The sequence below is a fragment of the Phascolarctos cinereus genome, unplaced genomic scaffold, assembly GCF_003287225.1.
Source record: "Phascolarctos cinereus isolate Bilbo 61053 unplaced genomic scaffold, phaCin_HiC Scaffold_3;HRSCAF=262, whole genome shotgun sequence".
In the NCBI taxonomy this organism is placed as follows: Eukaryota; Metazoa; Chordata; class Mammalia; order Diprotodontia; family Phascolarctidae; genus Phascolarctos; species Phascolarctos cinereus.
In genome coordinates, this window is record NW_027555736.1 from 189,360,395 (window position 1) to 189,380,537 (window position 20,143).

Below are 20,143 nucleotides of genomic sequence, written 5' to 3' on the forward strand. Positions count from 1 at the left end.
CCTTTGTTTGGAGACATCTAAGAGGTATCTCCCCATGGAACTGGGCATGCCCACAAGCACCTTACCAAGAAAACCTAGGAAACTTCTGATGTTACATATGCTCATTTGTAGCTTCTGAGCATAAGTCAGAGATACAATTCCTAAGTGGACATTCATAGCCAAAGAGAAAACAATGACTGGGGCATCACTAGGATTCCCACTGAAGAAGTGCATGGTAGATTTGCGTGTGCTTGTACACAAACTAAGAGAAGAAATCTTGGGACTAGATTTCTCAGCTCAAGAAATGGTAGCAGCCAGAGCACTGAGAGGCTTCCTGCAGAAATAAATGGAAGAAGAATACATATTTGTGCCCACTTAGCCCAAGTTAGAAATTCCAGGATCAGACCTTTGGGAGAAAAAGAGTTTTCCTAATGAAACTTGTTCCTTGGGGAAGGAAAAGGATCATTTCCATACTTCTTGAGCAGTGTCCTACTTGGAGAGCAAGGCTTTTAAAAAATTATCAAGCAGGGGCAGCTGGTGGCGCAGTGGGTAGAGCACCAGCCCTGAAGTCAGGAGGATCTGAGTTCAAATCCAGCCTCAGACCAAACACTTGACACTTACTAGCTGTGTGACCCTGGGCAAGCCACTTAACCCCAATTGCCTAAAAAGACAAAGAAAAAAACAAAAGAAAAAAAATTATCAAGCAGCACTCATCACAAACAATATTTTTTCAAAAGACTGTATGCTGTATTGTATGCTGTACACCAAATGGGAAGGAATATTTTTATATGCAAATGGAAAATAAATTTGTGCAATTATAGAATCAAAACTTTCTGCTCTGTTTTTTATTATTAAGCCTACAATAAATATGAACAGCTATGTTTCATTTAGTAAAATAAAATTTAATTTTTCTTTTCAGGTTAAACTACAGAACAACATATCATATCAGATGGCAGACATACATCGTTTAAAGGGTAAGAAATTTCACTATAGATTAAGTATAAGTAAATGGGTACTACATGTCTAAAACTAAGGCCAAAGTGGCAGGTTCTGTCTGTGAACATAAATAGCAAAAACCTTATGTGTAATATAACTTAAAACTATTAATCTATCTATATATGTACATCTGTAGTCATGAATGACCTGTTCATAGACTTTATTAGCCAGGCCAGCCTGAGATAACTTTTATGATTTAGCCAAGTTAAACTTTAATTTTATTTGAATATTACATCATTATATTAATGGTTATTGCTTTCATCAATTCAGGTACTTTTTGTAGTTCAGGTACTCCACAATCCATCCTAACTTTCTCATTGTCCCAATCTGGATACGGATTTGGAGGCCTACAGTATCCCAATCTTTTTTCTAGCTGTCTATAAAAAATATACAGTCTCCTCTGGATATGTAAGTTTTGTACATGAGTTTCCTTTCCCATTCTCAAATACCATACAATCACTCATTTGGAGAGGCATTTGCCACCAAGTAAAAGAATTGAAATGGGTAAGAGAAATTGATTAAGGCTCTTTATTTTCAAGTTCCTTGAGCTCAAGAAATCCTCAGATTTCTGATGTGAGTAGCCTTAATTTAGGGCCAAAGGAAATAGAGATCTTAATCACTTTTAAAATATAATTCTAAATTGCTTTGTAGAATTGTTAGACCAATTCACAGTTCTATCACAATGTGTTACTGTGCTTTTCTTTCCACAGTCACTCCCACAGCGACATTTTGCATCTTTTGTAATTTTTTTTTGCCAATTTTCTGAGTGTTAGGTAAACCTTCAGAGTTATTTTAATTTATATTTCTCTTATTATTAGTGATTTGGAGCATCCTGTTAATAGTTTGCAGTTTTCTTGAGAGCTGTTTTTTCATATCCTTTAACCACTTTTCTATTGGGGAATGGCTCTTGGTCTTATATTTATGTTAGTTTTCTATATAACTTTTATATAAACCTGTATCAGAAATATTTGTTACAAAGATTTTTTCTTTTTCCCTCATCAGCAAAGGAGAAGGAACTTTTACCTAGAGAGGGGTTTGGAGTAGAAGAGAGAGTTTGCCATATGTTGGACGAGGGTTATTATCCTCAGCCAAACTGGCTGTTCTCTTTTTACAACATTCATCACCTGCCTCCATGTCTTTGTACAAAGCATACCTTAGGTCTGGAATGCTCTCTCTCATCTCTACCTTCTGTATAGTTTATATTGGGGGCCACCTCCTATGTGAGGCCTGAAGTCTTTCTTCATTCCTTTAGTTGTTAGTTCCCCTTCTTCTACTTAAAAAATGTAATTTGTCTTTGTTTTACTTAGCTGTGTACATATCTATCTCTCTGGAAGAAATTATGTTCCTTGAGGTCAGAAATTGAATCTTACCTCTATTTGTTTCGGCATTAGATCTTGGGTTCATGGGTTTAGAACTAGAAGGGGTATTGGGACCATCTGGTCTAACCTTTTCGTTTTAATATGAAAAAACTGTCCCATGGAGGTAAAGTAACTCATCCCTAGCCATACAAGCAGTAAGAGATAGAGCTGGCATTTGAACCCTGATGTCCTCCTCTAAACCCAGTGCTCTTTCCATTATACTTCACTATTTCACAAATAACATTTCACAAATCTCAGGAGTATCCACAAGATTTGTTAGCCTTTATATGTATAAAAACCAGCAGGAATAAATTACAAAAGGAAAGTCATTCATGATAACTACAGATGTAGTCAAAAGACAGGAGAGAAAATAGGTGAATGTGAAAAGTATCTCATAGCAAAAATAACTGATCTGGAAATCAGATAGAGAGATAATTTGAGAATCACTGGACTATCCAAAAGCTATGACCAAAAGAAGAATCTAAATGCTACATTTCAAGAAGTCATAAAAGAAGACTGCCCAGGTTTCTTAGAACAAGAGGGCAAAGTAGAAAGAGAATCCATTGATCGTGTCCTGAGAAACCCCTAAATGAAAACTTCTAGTAACATTATAGCCAAAGTCCAGAGCTTGTAGGCCAAAGGAAAAAATATTACAACTGAGGTGTAGCCAAGATGGTGGAGTGGTAGAAATTAGTACAACTCGGCCTCCCTCCACAAAATTCCTCCAAACAGATCTAGAAAATGTACCAGACCAAATCCTAATGGAGAAATGCAGAAAAAAGTACAGTGAGTCACTTGTCTAGCCCAGCTCAGCCTAAGGAGACAGACAGATAAGGAGGTCTGCCGACACTGGGGATAGAGTTGGGCCAGAAGTACACCAAATGTGGAGCACCCTAGCACCAAAGGAGAGACTGTTCACTAGCAAAAAAGGAGGTCCCAGATCTGGGGAACTATGATGAAGACAGGTACGAATTGACACCTTTGTTGCCCCTGTCCAGTTCCAGGTCATAGATCCAGGGCAGACTGATAAGATGATCTATGCAAAGATTGGTATTCTAAGCGGAGAGATACTGGGCAGTGTACCAAGAAAGGAAGAAGTTCAGAAGCCAGCAGCAACAGCAGCAGCACAGAGTCCAGGTGCAGAGTAGGGTCTCATTTCCAGCATCTAGCCCAGCCTGCAGAGGCATAACCAGGGCAGGAATACCAGACTGAAGTGGAGACTACAGTTCTGTGACTGAACTAACAAAACTTTTCAGCTAGTTGATTGGGGCTGAAGGTCCAGAAACAGTCTACTTTTGCTCAGACCCAAATCCAAGTTACAAAATTGCAAAGCTGAGACCAGGTTGGCAGCAATCAGACTTTGCCCTGGATCAGACCGCTTTGGAAATACGGAAAGCTTGTAGGTCCTCAGCATGTCTCTGAGATCTTAGAGTAACAGAAGATACAATGCCTTAAAAGGTAGCAACAAGACTACCCCAAACCTTCCCTCTAGAAGGGTGGCAGTTGGAAGATGGGGAGATCCAACATCCTTCAGATCCTTTAAAGCTGGCAAAGGCTTTCTCCGGTCAAAGTTGGGGATGAGAGAAGGGACGAAGATCTGGCCAAAGCCAAAGCTGAGTCCTCTCTTTCCTTCTCAGGCAGTTCCTTCTCAGGGGTATGTTGGAAAGGCACATGTCTACAATTCTCCCATCTTAGTTCAGTTTGCTCTATCCAAATATGATTCTCCATGGGACTTCATTCTATTTCTAAGAGGTTTCTTTTTTTTTTTCCAGTGAACTCTCCTATGAAAACAATTAGTAAATGACATTTAAAAAGGTGGTGATTAGTCTTAAGCATTTAATTCACTGGAAGTGAACCTCTTTGGCTTAGCTCCTAAGGAACTTTTGAAGTGTGAATCTTTCTCCATAAATTTTCTTTTTTCTTGCCTTCCCAATAGGTGGGGAAAAGGGAGGGAGAGAATTTGGAACTTAAAATAAGGGATTATCAATTTGTAAATATCTGTGTGATGAGAGACTGTTGATATATTAAGACTGACTATTATATAGGAGCCAACATGGTAAAGTAGCAGAAAGCAATATAGCTCTCTCTGCCCCCACCCCAAAACTCCTCCAAATAGACCCCCAAAATGCACTTAATCCTGATGAGGAAATTTTTTAAAATTATAGTGAATTATTTTTCCAGTCCAGGTCACCATAGGAAAACAGAAAAAGAGGTCTGTAGACACTGGGGAAGGGTTTTGGCTGAGAGCACACTGTACATAGCACTTCAGTGCAAGGGAGAGGCTGACAACCATACAATGACGACCCTATGGTAAAGAGAAACAGCTTTATAAGAATTAGGAATTCTGATGAATGCAATAATCAACCACAATTCCAGAGTATTGATGCTGAAACATGCTACCTTTCTCATGATAGAGAAGTGAAAGACTTAGAATCCAGAAGGAGACATGAATTTTTTTTGGACTTGGCCAATGCATAAATTTGTTTTGCTTGATTGTATGTGTTTACAAAAAGGGTTTTGTTTTTCTTTTGTTCTCAATGGGGAAGGCGGGGTTGTAATGTGAGAGAAAAAGGTAGATTTTTGCTGATTGAAAAAAAATTAAATATAATTTAAAAAGCAAACAATCACAAAAATGATCTGATTAGAGATACCTGAAAATAAAACTGGAAAGAGAAAAGGCTTAAGTTTAATTATTGCTATGTAAAAATTATCCTTATCCTAATTAGTTATTTTATGTGAACTATCACATTCTCATTTATGTTTTGTTAGCATACCATGACAAATATGCATTTTGTTAGCTATGCCTGATTAAATTTGTTGTTTAATTTTGAGTTTGTTGTTAGCTTTATACCTACATAAGATGCAATTTTAAAGTAAAGAAAGTTCTTTAATTCACAAACAAAAATCTCAGTGTCAGGCATGTATGTCTACTGGTCATAGTTTATTCATGGAACATGCTTGTCTTTTTACAATCTGAGGAAAAATATAAGGGATTTTTCTCTTGTTTCATTGTTGCTATCATATATCGTCTGATAAAATAATAGAGATTATTACTCTTTTTCCACACTGTACTTAAATTCCTTTATCAGGAGACCAGGGGAACAATGTCCATAACAGTAGTCACCAAAGTAGGTTGTTTAAGATGGTTTATACTGTTAGAGCATACTGTTTTTATGAATAAATTAAATTACAAACATTTAATTGCCTCCTCTGTGCAGTGCTCACTATACCTAGGCACTAGAGGAAGGTGGAGAGTTTAGATAAAATATGTACTGCCCTAGTGGAGTTTATAATGTGCTGATGGTAAAGGCACAAACAAAAATAACTATAATCCATATGGGATAAGTGAATTAGAGATATGCAAAATAAAGTGCCTTGTGAGGTTCCAAAGAGAAGGCCATTACTAATTAGCAACATGATGGAAGTCTTTTTAGAAGAGGTGGCATTTGAATTGAGATTTAAAGGATAGAAAGGAGTTCTGTAGAAGAGGAAGTAGGTTGGCTGCACAATAATGAGGTTTTTTTATGACTACATAGCTCTCAAATACAATCAACCAAGGTATAGAGGTGTTGCTGAAGAATGGAGGGAGAGTATCCATGATAGTAATAATATTGAAAACAATAGCTAACATTTAAGTAGCATTTTATATATGTTTATATATGTTACCTCACTGGATCATTACAACAACCCTATGAGGTTCACCCTATTGTTATCCTGATTGTACAAAAGAGCAAAATGATTCAGAAAGAGGTTAAATAACGTGTCCAGGATTATACAACTAGTAATCTAAGTGGTATGATTTGAACTCAGGTCTTTCAGACTCCTGGTCTTCTAATCTCTACTATTCCACTTAGTTGCTGATGAAATCACAGATTATTGAATTTGTGAAGAAGGTAGAACTATTAGTACTATACTTTTCACTTTCATCTTTGGTCTATATAGTATGAGAAGAAGATATGACTTCATTACTTTTGGTATGAGTAAACACTGCTAAGCTACATAAATTTAAAATAAATTTTGTTATCCATTTACATATCAGAATCAGAGTACTATGCTAATGATATTATTTATCACCCTCAAGATTATGGATAGATTAATTGGGAAATGTGCAGTAATTTTATTTTGAAAGCCTGCTACAACTTAGTTGAATTTTTTAGTAGGAAGGATCAAAGAAAGTGAACTTTCCTTTTTATTATTTATTTATTTTTGGGTTAGAACAACTTGCTGAGCTTCGTCAAGAATTCCTTAGACAAGAGGATCAACTTCACGATTACAAGAAAAACAATACTTACTTTGGGAAGAGGTTAGAGTATGAAAGGTAAGAAGGTCAGAAATATTTATCCATATTTCTTAATTTAGAAACCTAAATATATTCCCCTTTTTAGTTTCTATTCTCCTCTTTCTGCTACTTCTCTACCTATTTCAGCCTTCAGATCTCTCCTTTCATTGACTTTTTTTGTCCTTTTGGAATCCATATTTGACACATTTCCATTTTAGCACATTGGAAATCACAGTAGTCCCTCTTATTACGCACATAGGATCTATGAGCTATCTGTCTGTCGTAATAACTTGTATTACACAGGCCCAGGAATTTTAACAGACTCCTTTAGATGCTAAATCCTTCAGAAAAGACAGCATGTATATCTTTATGTGTCAGAAAAACCCATCAGCACACCTAACAAATAGCAGTAAAAATTTACTTTCGGATCAGTGATCTCCTAAATATGAGTATTTCCTTCAGTGGTGCAGATATCAATCCATCCAGCAGAGTCATCCAGCATGACTCATTCATATCGTCCTTTAAATCTCCTACAAGGTATTAGGAGCCCTCTTGTAGAATTTGTAACATCAAGTGGTTACTATTGGAGCCTGTAGGCTGTCAATTAACTATCCTTCATTTGACCAACCCACTTCTTTTTCAACCATTTATCTCTCTGATGATATCCTTTATACTACTTCTCCTACACAGATCTTCATTGATTTTGAGCTCCAGACTACTCACATCTACTGTGTATCTTTCCATTGACCTTTGAGTGACTTACAACATTAATTCATCAGATACAATATTATTTCATAAGCCAAAGCCATAAAGTACTGCACAGTTTCCCATATCTATTCATGTTATATATACATATGTATGTGTGTATACTTACACATACACATTTACACACAGATTTTGTAGCTCTACAGGCTATCTCTCCAGCTGCATATTATAGTGTGGACAACAGAAATCTTTTATTCACTTAGTTTTTTCTCTGTGGGTAGTTAGATTAAGCTCTTTTTAATGGTTCAAAATCCCATTTAAAAGCTATTTATATTCCAGGGCTTGATGCAATTAGTACAGTACCATCTGCAAATAGAAGTATATAGAGGATCTCACTTCCACTTGTACTATACATTGGACATCTTCCATGACAGCAATATATACTTTTGGAGAAAATATGTTTGTCTTATTCTATATCTTTCTTGATATTAATAACAGTAGTGTTGTTAGACAAAGATATTTTTGGTGTTACAACTTCCAGGGAATATTGTATGGTTTTGATATATGAATGAGAGACACCTTTTTGGAAGACAGCATTTATAGTGGGATCTTACATTTTCTACACCTTTCAGCCATTTGTGTGACTATAAAGATGTGGTTTGCTGTATAATGTCATTTATAGAAGACTCCCAGCATGCCTTGTGTGATTTAATTTCATAATAAAGGGAATGTAAGTATGTATGGAAGACAGTTATTGATATTTTATCAGTCACCTTTCTGTGAAAATAATAAAATTCTGTAATTTTTTTCCCAAGTGTTTAGCGTCCTTCCCTCTTTCAGATAGCTTGAGAATTGATTCTTCTACAACTTCAAATTTGTGTTGCCTCCAGCATAGATCTCCTTTGTATATACTTGGTCTAATCTGGCTATTCTTTCCATCTTTAGTAAGTATTTTTAAAGTGCTTTCTATGTGGCAGACAATAATCTAAATCCTGGAGATACAAAGAAAGACAAGACAGTTACTACTCCCAAGGAGTTTACCATATCTGGAGGAGACAATATGCAAACAACCTTTTATAAACAGAATTGGAGATAATCAACAGAGGAAAGCTGTAGCATTAAGCGAGATCAGAAAAGGCTAGGGCCATTGAACTGTTTTCTTATTTTAGTACACCAGGAATGTAACATTAGTGCACAAATATGATAACTTACTTGTCATTGATGGAGGAAATTATTTTAGAATTTTTTAATGATTTTTCCAGTTTTTGTCTATTTGTTGTCTTCTTTCCAGTTTCATTCATGGATGCCTCTGAAATGATCTGACATACTTGGGTCTCTTGCCAAGCTTTCTGCAAACTTTTGTTTCTTCCACTGTTCCTTGCGGTTTTATGGGAAGATACTGTTCATAATTTTCCACCATCTTCTTCCATAAGATGTTACAAATGAGCCAGGTTGCCCTTGGCTGACATATTAATCTGAGTTTCAAGGAGATAGATTTTTTGCTGACTGGGGTAATTTTAGGCTCTTCTGATCTCCATTTGGGAGAGTTGATTTATAACAGTTAAACTTCTTTAGGAAGTAGTGATAGCCTGTGTTGATGCCTATTTGGTTTTTTAAATTCATTTCCTATTTTCTGGTGTTCATAATTTGCTTAAATCGACCAAGTTGGAGTTGCTTCACTTATATACTATGTCTTCTCATTTTTATTCTTCTAATTAGGTATTGATTTTTAACTTTGCCCTAACAAGTCCACTGTCTGACTATACATAGACAGCTGATTCAGAAGTGCTTCCCACATCAGTAACCAATCATATCCTGTCTATCAGAATATAATAAACTTCTCTTTTTATGGTATTATTTGTCATTTCCTTTGTTCAGTGACTCCTGACTTTGTTTGAAAAAATGTATTCACGACATAAGGGTATGGAACTTTTGTATAGTCTTAAGAACCTTTAGCCTCACTTATTTACTCATGAACACCTTTTCAACAAATTTTTCATTGTCTTCCTCAGTACACATTTTTGTATTAAAGTATTTGTTGATTAAATTTGGAAGTTTTTATCTAATTCTTAGAGAATTTCTCTACTTCCTCATTCTCTGTAGCAGATGTTGGCATGTAAATTGCAATTATTTTTGTAATCTTTTTGCAAATGCTCATTGTGAACATTGTAATACAAGGTGATCAAATGTCCCATGAAATGATGGTTCCTGTTGCCCTAGGATATAAGATAAAACCCACTTTACTGACGCATCTTTCCAAGGACAGCCATTTTTTTCCCATTTAGTTATAGTTCCTTTTATCTGCTAGTTTTAAATTTCTTGAGAGCAGGAACTGCTTCATTTTCATCTCCAGCAACTAGCTCAGTCCTTGGCATATAGTAGGTGTTTAACGAATGTACTTAACAAATTGATTGATTGATTAGTATTAGCTTTATTTCTAGTAAGAATGTCAAGATTGGTATGTTTCATTTCCTCTAGTAACATGTTCAGGTATTAGTCACTAGACAAGGATCTCACATTTTATAGTAACAACAGTTAAATTAATATTTTTGGACAGTTGAATCCTCTGTTGCCCTTTTTGCTGCTTTGTCACTATCATTTCAGAAATAGAAGAGTGCCATGCAGGCCATTTTGTGTTTTTCTTTGTTTCATGGGTTGTCATGACCTAAGAATTCATCACTAAGCCCTCAGGTAATAAGGATATGGGTTTGGACAGGCTGGTCCTCAGAAAGCAAAGAGTCAGCTGTCACTACCATACTAATAGCTTTCACGCTGTTGTAGAACCTATTAGTGCTTGCATTCCACTGGCAAACCTTGGAGAGCCCAGGGTCATCCCTGTGCCAAGATGAGGCATTGGAGTAGGACCTTGTGGAGGACCAAAGGTAAAGACGAAAAAGGAAAAATGCCCTTTTGGAAGGGAAGCTAGTATATAAAACTAACCTGTAAGGTAATAAGAGAAGGGGAAAGCGTTGGTTGAGGGCAAAGTAGAATAAAACCACTTTGTTATACTCCTGCCTTGTGATTTCTTGTCTTCACATATGCTTACATATACACCTACATAGGCTAGACCCCAGTCCACACAGGCAAGAATTTTCTCAGTAGATGATAGGCCACTTTTGTAAAAGCAATTTCATTTTCCTTTCATATTATCCCCTGGTCATACTTCTTCCTCATTCTTCCTCCTCTCTCCATTCTTCTGTTTAAATTTGAAGTTTTTTATTTTCCTTTCCAGATTACCAGGCTTGCTAAAAATTAAAGCATGTACTAACTCTTAGACAAATACCTCCAGAAAATCCTTGTTAAATTTTTTGCTAGTGGTTCTCATCCTTTCCTGGTTCGTGGTGGTAAAATAATTTTGTCTCTTTTGCTACCATCTTTTTCTCTCTTGTTAATGAAGCTAGCTGTAGAAATTGTGTGCAGTTCAAAAATAATAATAGATACTGAACACTTCACTCTTTCTAAAGTCTGCTTTATTGGTCACTTGTTAACTGATGCTTTTCTTACTGACTACTAGCTTTCTGTATTTCTATTGCCATGCTGAACCATACACACCTTTTCAAATGTGTGCCCACTTCTAAGCAACTTGGAGAGGAAGTCAGTGTAACAAGAATGATTGTTTCCATTTTAGTTTTCAGTGTGGGCAACAGATCAAGGAACTAAGAGCACAGCATGAAGAAAACATAAAAAAGTTAGCAGATCAGTTTTTGCAAGAACAAAAGGTAAATCATTTCTAAGTATTTTCTTTTATTGAGATATATTATTTTGTTTAAAACTTGGGAAATTCAGACAGCAATTTTATAGTAACACCTTAATTGCCAGACAGATTGAATGTTTACATGACTGCAGTTGTCTAAAGGTTTTAAAATTCACTGTTAGCTTAAATTTCCTTATTGGTTTTTTTAAAATACTTTTTCTTTGATATATTTGCCAGATTATATATTGAATAATTTTCTACTGAATATGAGCCAATTTTTTAAAAAATTTGCGCAACAATTCAGTATTTAATAATCATTAGACATAGAATTAAACAAAAACTACTAGAAGCAGTTTTGGTTATTTTTGGGAAAGAGGGTGGTAGGGTTAGAGTTAGGGATCAAGCATTTGAAAAGCTTCCCCTCCTCTCTTCCATTCTTTACTTGTTCATTGAGGTGTCCCAGTGCCTTAAATCAGTGTCCTACACATAGTAAATTGCTTAATAAGTGCTTGTTGAATTGCATGTTGTTTGAATGGATTTGGCTCAACGTTAGCTAAATACAGCAAAATCATTGGTACCAGGATATTTTTTTTGTACAATTGTTCACCTTTAGAGCTTGACCTCCGATACCAAGCATTTTTGGAGGGCTTTTGCAGGGAATAGACAATTTATCATATTAAAACCCTTTCTTTCCACCTAGTGCAAAAGTATCCTACCTTGACATTGAATATTTGTCAAGATAATAATCTAATCCCATGATAGAAAATTAGAATCATAGAAGTTTAAATATGAAAGCAATCTTAGAGGTCATCTAGTCCATCCTTTTCATTTTGAAGATTCATTATAATCACCAGTCTTCCTACCAGCAATTCCTGATTCCCCAGGAAAGGATGCTTAGAAATAAATAAGCCCTCTTTCCTCTCCATCCCCTTCACAGTTACCAGTACAGTATTAGGGCAGGGAGTGGGAGAAAGGGAATGTTAAATTTTATTGAGAATGTTTAATATTTTATATTCTGACACCAGTATCATACATAAATATGTTATCTGAAGACCAATATATACTTTGATGGTTAATATTTTTTCGATACTACAAGGACCTTTGATTTCCATCGTTGTATGATTTTACTCCATCAATGTAGATCCAATACCTTCCATGCCTTGGTAAACCATTTCATGAGTTTCTGTAGCCAAAAAAATTAAGCACCAATCCTATGGTAATGAAACTTTTTATTAATAATTAATCTGTGATTTTATCAGGGTGAGTATTCCTTCCACTTGTGCAGATCCCAATTCTTCTCCTGTGGCCTGGTTGACAAGTTGTAAGAGTTACTATGACCAAAAACTACATCTTCCTGTAGTCAGCCTGTTGATAAATCTCCCTCAAGTTAGCTGGTATGGTGCCCTACCCAAAGCCTTTCCAGCTTGGTGTAACCTGCCAGAGATTGTGCTGTGTTAGCATAATCCAGGTCCTGACCATGTCGCAGTGATGCATCAGAATTGTTCTTGTATTTAGGGAAGATCTTTCTTAATACTGATTGTTAGTGGACAGGCATATCTGACTATGTCTATTTGCTTTTGATTTTTTTGACTAGAAAAAATTGAAGGGAATTTATTATATGTCTTCATTAGGAAAGCAATGAATAGGTTGTTAGGAGTAGAAAACTGGAACCTAGAAATGGTCTCATTATATGAAATTAGACTTTATAATTATAATTTACATATATATACATATACATATATATATGTTCATACCTATAGTAAATTTACTTTGTGGAAACAAACTACAAAACTTGTCAAGCTGCTCTTTAGAGTGACAGTGTCAACCTTATCTGAAATTCTGATGCCATAAAATCATCCTCTATACGACAAAAGGATTTTGAGTTATCTTGTTCTGTTCATTCAGCATAGAAGGTGGCATCCTTTTATTAGAATAAACTTAATTTCATTACAGGCAAACCTCCTGCAATGAAAATTATTAATAAATTCTGATTGCTCTGTATGTTTAAACCTATTTGAATAGATGATGAAAGAAAAAGAAAGCTCTTCAAAAAATGTATAATTCCATTATGAGAAGTGTAACAGGTTATAATCCAGGCTAAGTATTCTGTCTAAAAATGTTTTGTAACTTAATGTATACTATCTCCAGGTACTGATATCTATAGATATAGATAAGGAAAGGAGATACATATACATAGCATGTCCCAAAAGTCTTAGTGCAATTTTAAGTTGCATTGTAATAGGAAATCACAAAGTAACAAAGTTACTTTTTAACTTTTAAAACTTAAAATGGCATAAAACTGCAATGAGACTTTTGAGATACCCAGTGTATATATGTATGTGTATGTGCATATACATCTCTCCCTCTCTAAATATACATATATGCAAGGTTAGAATTTGCTGGGAAATGATAGATATTATTGTTAAAATCACAACATGGTGGTAATATAGATAGTAATGGTAGGTGAACATCTGTGCTCATTGTTCTAGCTTCTATTAACAGTGGCAGAGAACATTTTTCTTCCCATTACTTTTTAGTTCTAGTAATGGGACATGTATAAAATTTTTTTTTTTACAAAAATAGCTACATAAGTAAATATAGTTTTCTCAATAACATATTTAATTGAATAGTTAGGTAAGCCTAACATTTTAGGCCATTTATTGTAATTGGAGCTTTAAAATGTAACTTTGTTATACTTTTGTGATTTCCTATTACTAAATAATAATAATTCACCTTTATGTAGTGCTTTAAAGTTTACAGAACATTTTCCTCACAATCCTGAGCAGAAGGTAGTTTAAGTATTATTCCTGTCCTCACCCTGCCCCTACATGCCCAACATGTACATATTTTACAGATGAGGAAACAAGCTAAGTAGTTCTGTGATTTGTCTGTGTCATAGCCAGGATTTGAACACAGCTTTTCTGATTCCCTATCCCATTCAATAATAAAACAGTATATCCTATATAACACTTTATTATATATATAGGGTTAAAAAGTTGGCATATATACATGTATATGTATGTGTGTGTGTGTAATTGTTTCTGGACATGTAAGAAGTAAACAAGTATGTAACATTTTGAATGGAAAAATATTTCCTATTGCCAAATCTATATTTTTCAACAGCAAGAGGCCCTAAAGACTCAGCAGAATAATGTAATTGAACTGGATACAAAAGTTCAGGAAGTACCCAAAAATATTCCAAGTGAAGTTGAGAATGCTGCAGATAAGAATGAGAAACCCTCAAGCAATCATGTTGCACATGGGAAAGGTATTTTAAAAATATATTGATTGTGTGTTTTTTTCTTCCTGTTTGTAAATCTTCCCTTCAGATTTATAAAGTTAGTTTATCTGTGATCAGTTTCATATATGTTTGTTTGTGTTTGTGTATATGTATGTATGTATGTATGTATGTGTGCAGGGGGTATAGATAAATATTGTGCGTGCACATATATACATACACATGTATGTTACCAGTGGTGATACAGTTAATTCATGTCAGGGGTAGAACTTGGACCCAGATGATTCTGACTTCATGGCTGTATTCTGTCCAGTATGCCACTCTGCCTGTGAAGTTTTCAGTATTGTGTCAAAGTCATATCCTTCCTCTCCCCCCAAGTTGTAAATAATTAAATATTCCTTTGGTAAAAAGATGGGAAAAAGTAAATGGATTTAGGATTTAGAACTTTTCTTGTTTCAGGATGTGATGATACAATGAATACCAAGTCATTGACAAAGAGTATCAGAAAGTGGATGAAAATTGTTCATTGGATGGAAAATGTTACTTTCCCCTCACATATTTTCAATTTACTTTGGAAAAATACAGAAATATATTTTTGTCATTTCTTGGACAGAACAAATTAAACGAGCTGGTGATGCAGGCATGCCTGGAATAGAAGAGAATGACCTTGCAAAAGCTGATGATCTTCCTACCTGTAAGTAAGGGTAACAAGACATATTCTTAACGGATGAACTTTTTATGCTGATTCTGCTTTTTAATTTTAAGTGGAAAACTTGTGAAGAGCCATAAATTTGAGGTCGACAATATAAATACTATTTATCAAATATTAATTACCTTCTATGTAAAAGATACTATGTTTATGTTGAGAATATAAAGACAAAATAAGATGTATACCCTGTCTTCAAGGAGCTTATAGTCTAGTAGAGAGGATAAGACATATATACAAGTGACTAATGTAAGGCAAAATATGATTAAGTGTAAGGTAGAAGTCTGCTCACAGTACTGTGAGAGACTGAATTCATTTTCAGCTGGGAGTTTGAGGGAAAGCTTCATGGAGAATATGACACCTGGATGTAAAGGAAGGCAGGTGGAGTTGAGAAGGGAGTATGTTTTAATATAAGGGACAACATGATCAAAGACACACATATATAATATCATATAGTAAGTATTTAATAAATACTTGATTGATGTGGTGTATATTAAAAAAGACACAGATCTGGTCATAGGGAAGGGGTAGGATAAGAAGAAGGATATATAGCCTAGTTTGGCTAGAATATATTATGTTTCTGTAATAATATGAAAATACTTTTTTCATTTTATTAACAGTAATAATTATCCAGTGTAATCTGGAAATGTGGTCTGACTTCCTAGACAGCTGAGGGTTATTTCTTTAAATTCCTCAACTTTTCTCTTACACTGTTATTTAATATTTTAAAAAATATAATGCATACTTTTCTGCCTTAGTAAAAAGAATATACAGAACTTAATTTAACTTTTTCTTGATGCTTCAGGGATATAATTTGTGAACAATTACTATGTTGTGCTATGATATAGTGATAAAGTCAGGATTCTCATATCCATTCCTTTTGTCACTAATCCAATTCAAACCCTTATTACTTGTTGTTTTAGCCTAACTGGTTTCCTTGTCTACAGTCTCTTTCTGTAATCACATCCAGTACTTAGTTGCCAGATTTACTTTCTTAAGGTTTGATCACATCACCTTAAAAAACTTGGAGTAGATATCCGTTACTTTACCAACCTGAAATCCAAAGTCCTTATCCTGTTATTCAACCTTTTCTCCTTTCATATAATCTTTGCTGCAGATCAAATAAACTAAGCACTGTTGCCTGAATAATTCTAGTGCTTTCCCCCATCTGTGTCACTCTATATGATTTCCCTTCTTCAAGAATACCCTTCTGGCTCAGTGCAAATGCTACCTCCTCCCTGAAACTTTTCTTGATCTCTTTCATTCACCTGCCTCCATGTTTTTAGCCCAAGTAGGGTTCTAGAATCTCCTCTTCGTCATGTAGATTCATTGTGATTAGGAAAGTAGAGTTAATGAGAATGGCAGCTTTAATTTGGCTTCCTAGCATTCCTGGTTAGCTAGGAGGCCTTGCTGTAATCACTTTGGCTTCCTTGTGTCCTCTATTGCTTCATGGTGAAGCTGGAGGAAGGAACAGTTATATAGTGATATGATCATACTTCTAATGTACAACTTCATGACCTAGGATCTGTGAAACTCTCCATGGATAGATTTCAGGGAGTCCATGAACTTAGATGGAAAAAGAATTACACGTTTATTTCAATATAATTAGTTCCTCTTGTAATCCGATGTATTTTATTTTATGCACTTAAAAATATTATTCTGAGAAGGGGTACATCACCTTTACCAGACTGCCAGAGGGGTCCGACACAAAAAAAGATAAGAACCCCTACTTTAATGTAATCACACTTATACATGAGACCCTTTTAATAGTGTTGTTTTCCTTTATCATTAGTTTTCCGGCCAACTAAGTCTTTATTGGTTTTTATTTTATACTATATGAGTAGAAGTCTTTCTGCATTTCCTGTTCAATAACTTTAGCTGGATATTTAAAAACTATAATTTTCATTCAGTTTTTACTGTGGCAACCATTTGAGCTCCCCATGCACTCTGATATAGACTGTCTTCTTTTAAAGAAACACTAACCCCTTCCTAGCTAGAACTCTTTAAAGATATTATACTTTATTTGTAATTTAAGGGGTTTTCAAAGGTAATTTCAAGTACTCATTATTTACATCACACGAATTAACTTTAAAACCCAACTGCTATGTAATGATGTTTATTTTAAAATAAATTTTATTAATGCTTTTTATTTTTACATCATGGTCATTTCACATGGAGATACATACTCATATCAGAACTGAATTCTCTTTTATAGCAATTAAAAATAGTTAAGTAAAAACAACCATTAGGGTGACGATATCTGACAGTGTAGGCAGCACTTTGCCCCCATAATTGCCTGACTCTCTGCCAGTAAGTAGGGTTATATTTTGTTATCGCTACTTCAGAACTGTTTCTGGTTTTTACAGTTAAGTAGAGTTTGTCTTCCTTTTGGTCTTCTTTTCATTTACTCTGTTGCAGTCATTGTGTATATTTTTTTTTACTGGTTCTACTTTGTACTAGATTATACATATATCTTCTCTTGTTTATCTAAATCTCTCATATTTGGCATTTCCCAATGCATAATATTTCATTATTTTCATATACCACAGTTTATTCAGCCATTCTCTAGTGAATGGCCTTTCATTTTATTTCCAGCTCTTTGTTACCAGGAATATTTTGGTATACAATAGAACTCTTTTCTGGCCTTTATCCTCCTTATGGCATGTGCCTAAGTGTAAACACTCAAGCAACAATTACCCACTTTTCTTGCATAATTCCACATTGCTTTCCAGAATTGTTGGGTCACTTCACAGCTCCATCTTCCCACAGCCCTTCCAGTATTGACTGTTTCTGCTTTTTGTCATCTTTGTCCATTTGCTGGATTTAAGGTAAAATCTCAGAGTTGTTTTAATATGCATTTTTCTTACTTTGATTTATAGCATGTTTTAATGTGGTCATTGATGGTTTATAATTCTTCTTTTTAAAACTGGTTAAATCTGTTCAAATTCCTTTATAACTTCCCAATTGGGAAATGGCTCTTGATCTTGCATCTTTGTGTAAATTCCCTATGTCTTGGTTACAAGACTTTTTTCAATGATAACTGATATAAAACCTTTTCTTCCCTCAGCATCTTGTTAAAGGTTTTTTCTTCTCTTCTTCTATGACTTTTGAGGTTTTCTCTTATTCCTTAACTCCAGTGATTGTGGGTATGCTTTTTGCCAAACTTATTTCTGCTTCTAATCTCAGCTGCCACTTTGGCTGTTCACTGCTTTCTTCTGTGTTCTCCCTACTTCTTTCTCTTTATTCATCCTTTTTATTCCCCCTAATTCTATGCTTCTCAGATTTGGTGCCAGTAAGATTGGCATTTACAGTTATCACCAGCCAGTGAAGAAATCCTGGAGAGAATAGGAAGCCACTGGAGGTTATTGAGTGGAAGGGGTGAGGGGTGGGGTGGCATGGTTGGACCTGGGCTTTTTGAAAATCACTTTAGCAGCTGAATGGAGGATGGATTGGAATGAGGAGAGATTGGAGGTTCACAGACCCACCAAGCAAGCAGCTTCAATAATCCAGGTGTGAGGTGATGAGTGCCTCATCACCTAGAGGTATATTAGAGGAGAGAAGGGAGAATATTTGAGAAACATTGCAAAAATGAAATTGATAGGACCTGGCAACAGATTGGATATTGGGATGGCAGTGGGTGAGAGATAGTGAGGAATCCAGAATGACTCCTAGGTTGCAAACCTGAGGGACAGGGGGTTAGGGAGGTAGGAATGATGTTGCTCTCTACAGCAACAGGGAAGGTGGAAGATTTAGGGAGAAAGATGAGATCTGTTGAGTTTAAGGTGTCTACTGGACATGCAGTTCGAGATATCTGAAAGGCAGTTGGTGATGTCAGATTGGGAATCAGCAGGGGCAAGACAGGTAGATTTGAGAATCTTCAGCATAGAGATGGTAATTAAATCCCCAAGTGAAGTATTATAGAGGAAAAAGAAAAGAGGGGCCAGGACAGAGCCCTGTGGGACACCTATGGTTAAAGGGCATGATCTAGTTGAGGATCTAGCAAAAAAGGCTGAGAAGGAATGGTCAGATAAATAGGAAGATAACCAGGAGAGAGTATCCTAGAAAACCTGGAGAGAAGAGAGTATTAAGGAGGAGAGTGATCAGTACTGTCAAAGACTGCAGAGAGGTCAAGGAGAATGAGGATTAGAAAAGGCCTTTGGATTTGGCAACTAAGAAATCATTAGTAACTTTGGAGAGAGCAGTTTTGGTGGAATGACAAGGTTGAGAGCCAGAGTGTAAAGGGTAAAGAAGAGAGGAGGAGGACAGAAAGTGGAGGCACCTATTGTTGACAGCCTTTTTGAGGAGTTTAACTACAAAAGGTAGAAGAAATATAGGGTGATAGTTAGCAGGAATGGAAGGCTCAAGTGAGGGTTTTTTCAGGATGGAGGAAACATGGATATGTTTATAGTCAGAAGCGAGTGAACCAGTAGACAAGGAGAGATTGAAAATAAGTAAAAGACAAAGACTTACATGGAAATGTGTTTTGCATGACTACACATGTATAACCTATGTCAAATTGCTTGCCTTCTCAATGAGAGGGGAAAGGGAGGAAGTGAGAGAATTTGAAACTCAAAATTTGAAAAAGAGAAAGTTAAAATTATTTTATATGTAATTGGGAAAATAGAATATTAAATTAAAAACAAAAATAGAAGTGAAAGAATAGGAATGACAGAGCAGGAAATCTGTTGTAGGAGAGGATGGAATGGGATTGTTTAGCCTTGGTAAGGAGTAGTGCTACTTCATCAAGTGAGACAGGGGTGAAGAAAGGGACAGTGGCAGGAGGCAATGATAAGAGATAATGAGGAATGGCCTCTATTTGTTCTATAAAATATGAGGCAAAATTCTCATCTGAGGGGATGGGGGAGGAGAAGCAATGGGAGGTTTTGAGAGAGATGAAAAGATCTGGAAGAGCTGTTGTGGAGAGTGGGATAGTGAGTTGATAAGGGAGGAGGAGTAGACTTGCCTAGCAACAGTGAGGGCCCAGTTGAGGCTGTGCAGCATAAATTTGTACTGGATCCCTTCAGAATGGTTGTGTAATTTTCTCCACCTTTATTCTCAGTAGCTGTAGCTGTAGCCTCTACAGCTGTAGGAGCAAAGGCAACAAATGGTGGAAGTGATCCAAGGCTTGGCTGATCATAATCAGCAATGCTAGTGCTTAACTTTCCAGAGTGGAACTTAATTCATCCAA

The 20,143-nt window shown here is 35.6% G+C and overlaps 1 protein-coding gene across 4 annotated transcripts in view; it reads left to right on the top strand.

Moving 5' to 3' along the window:
• The window catches only part of GOLM2 (golgi membrane protein 2), an 84,621-nt gene that overhangs the window by 19,647 nt on the left and 44,831 nt on the right, over window positions 1-20,143 (top strand). For all 4 annotated transcript variants that reach the window (XR_013485411.1, XM_021009313.2, XM_021009316.2 and 1 more), the window contains exons 2-6: window positions 899-953; window positions 6,549-6,651; window positions 10,946-11,036; window positions 14,135-14,279; window positions 14,863-14,943. Coding sequence is in view for 3 of the 4 variants with exons in the window: in XM_021009313.2 (XP_020864972.1) it covers window positions 899-953; window positions 6,549-6,651; window positions 10,946-11,036; window positions 14,135-14,279; window positions 14,863-14,943 (475 nt within the window). In the remaining variant the exon portion in view is untranslated. The remainder of the gene's footprint in view (window positions 1-898; window positions 954-6,548; window positions 6,652-10,945; window positions 11,037-14,134; window positions 14,280-14,862; window positions 14,944-20,143) is intronic.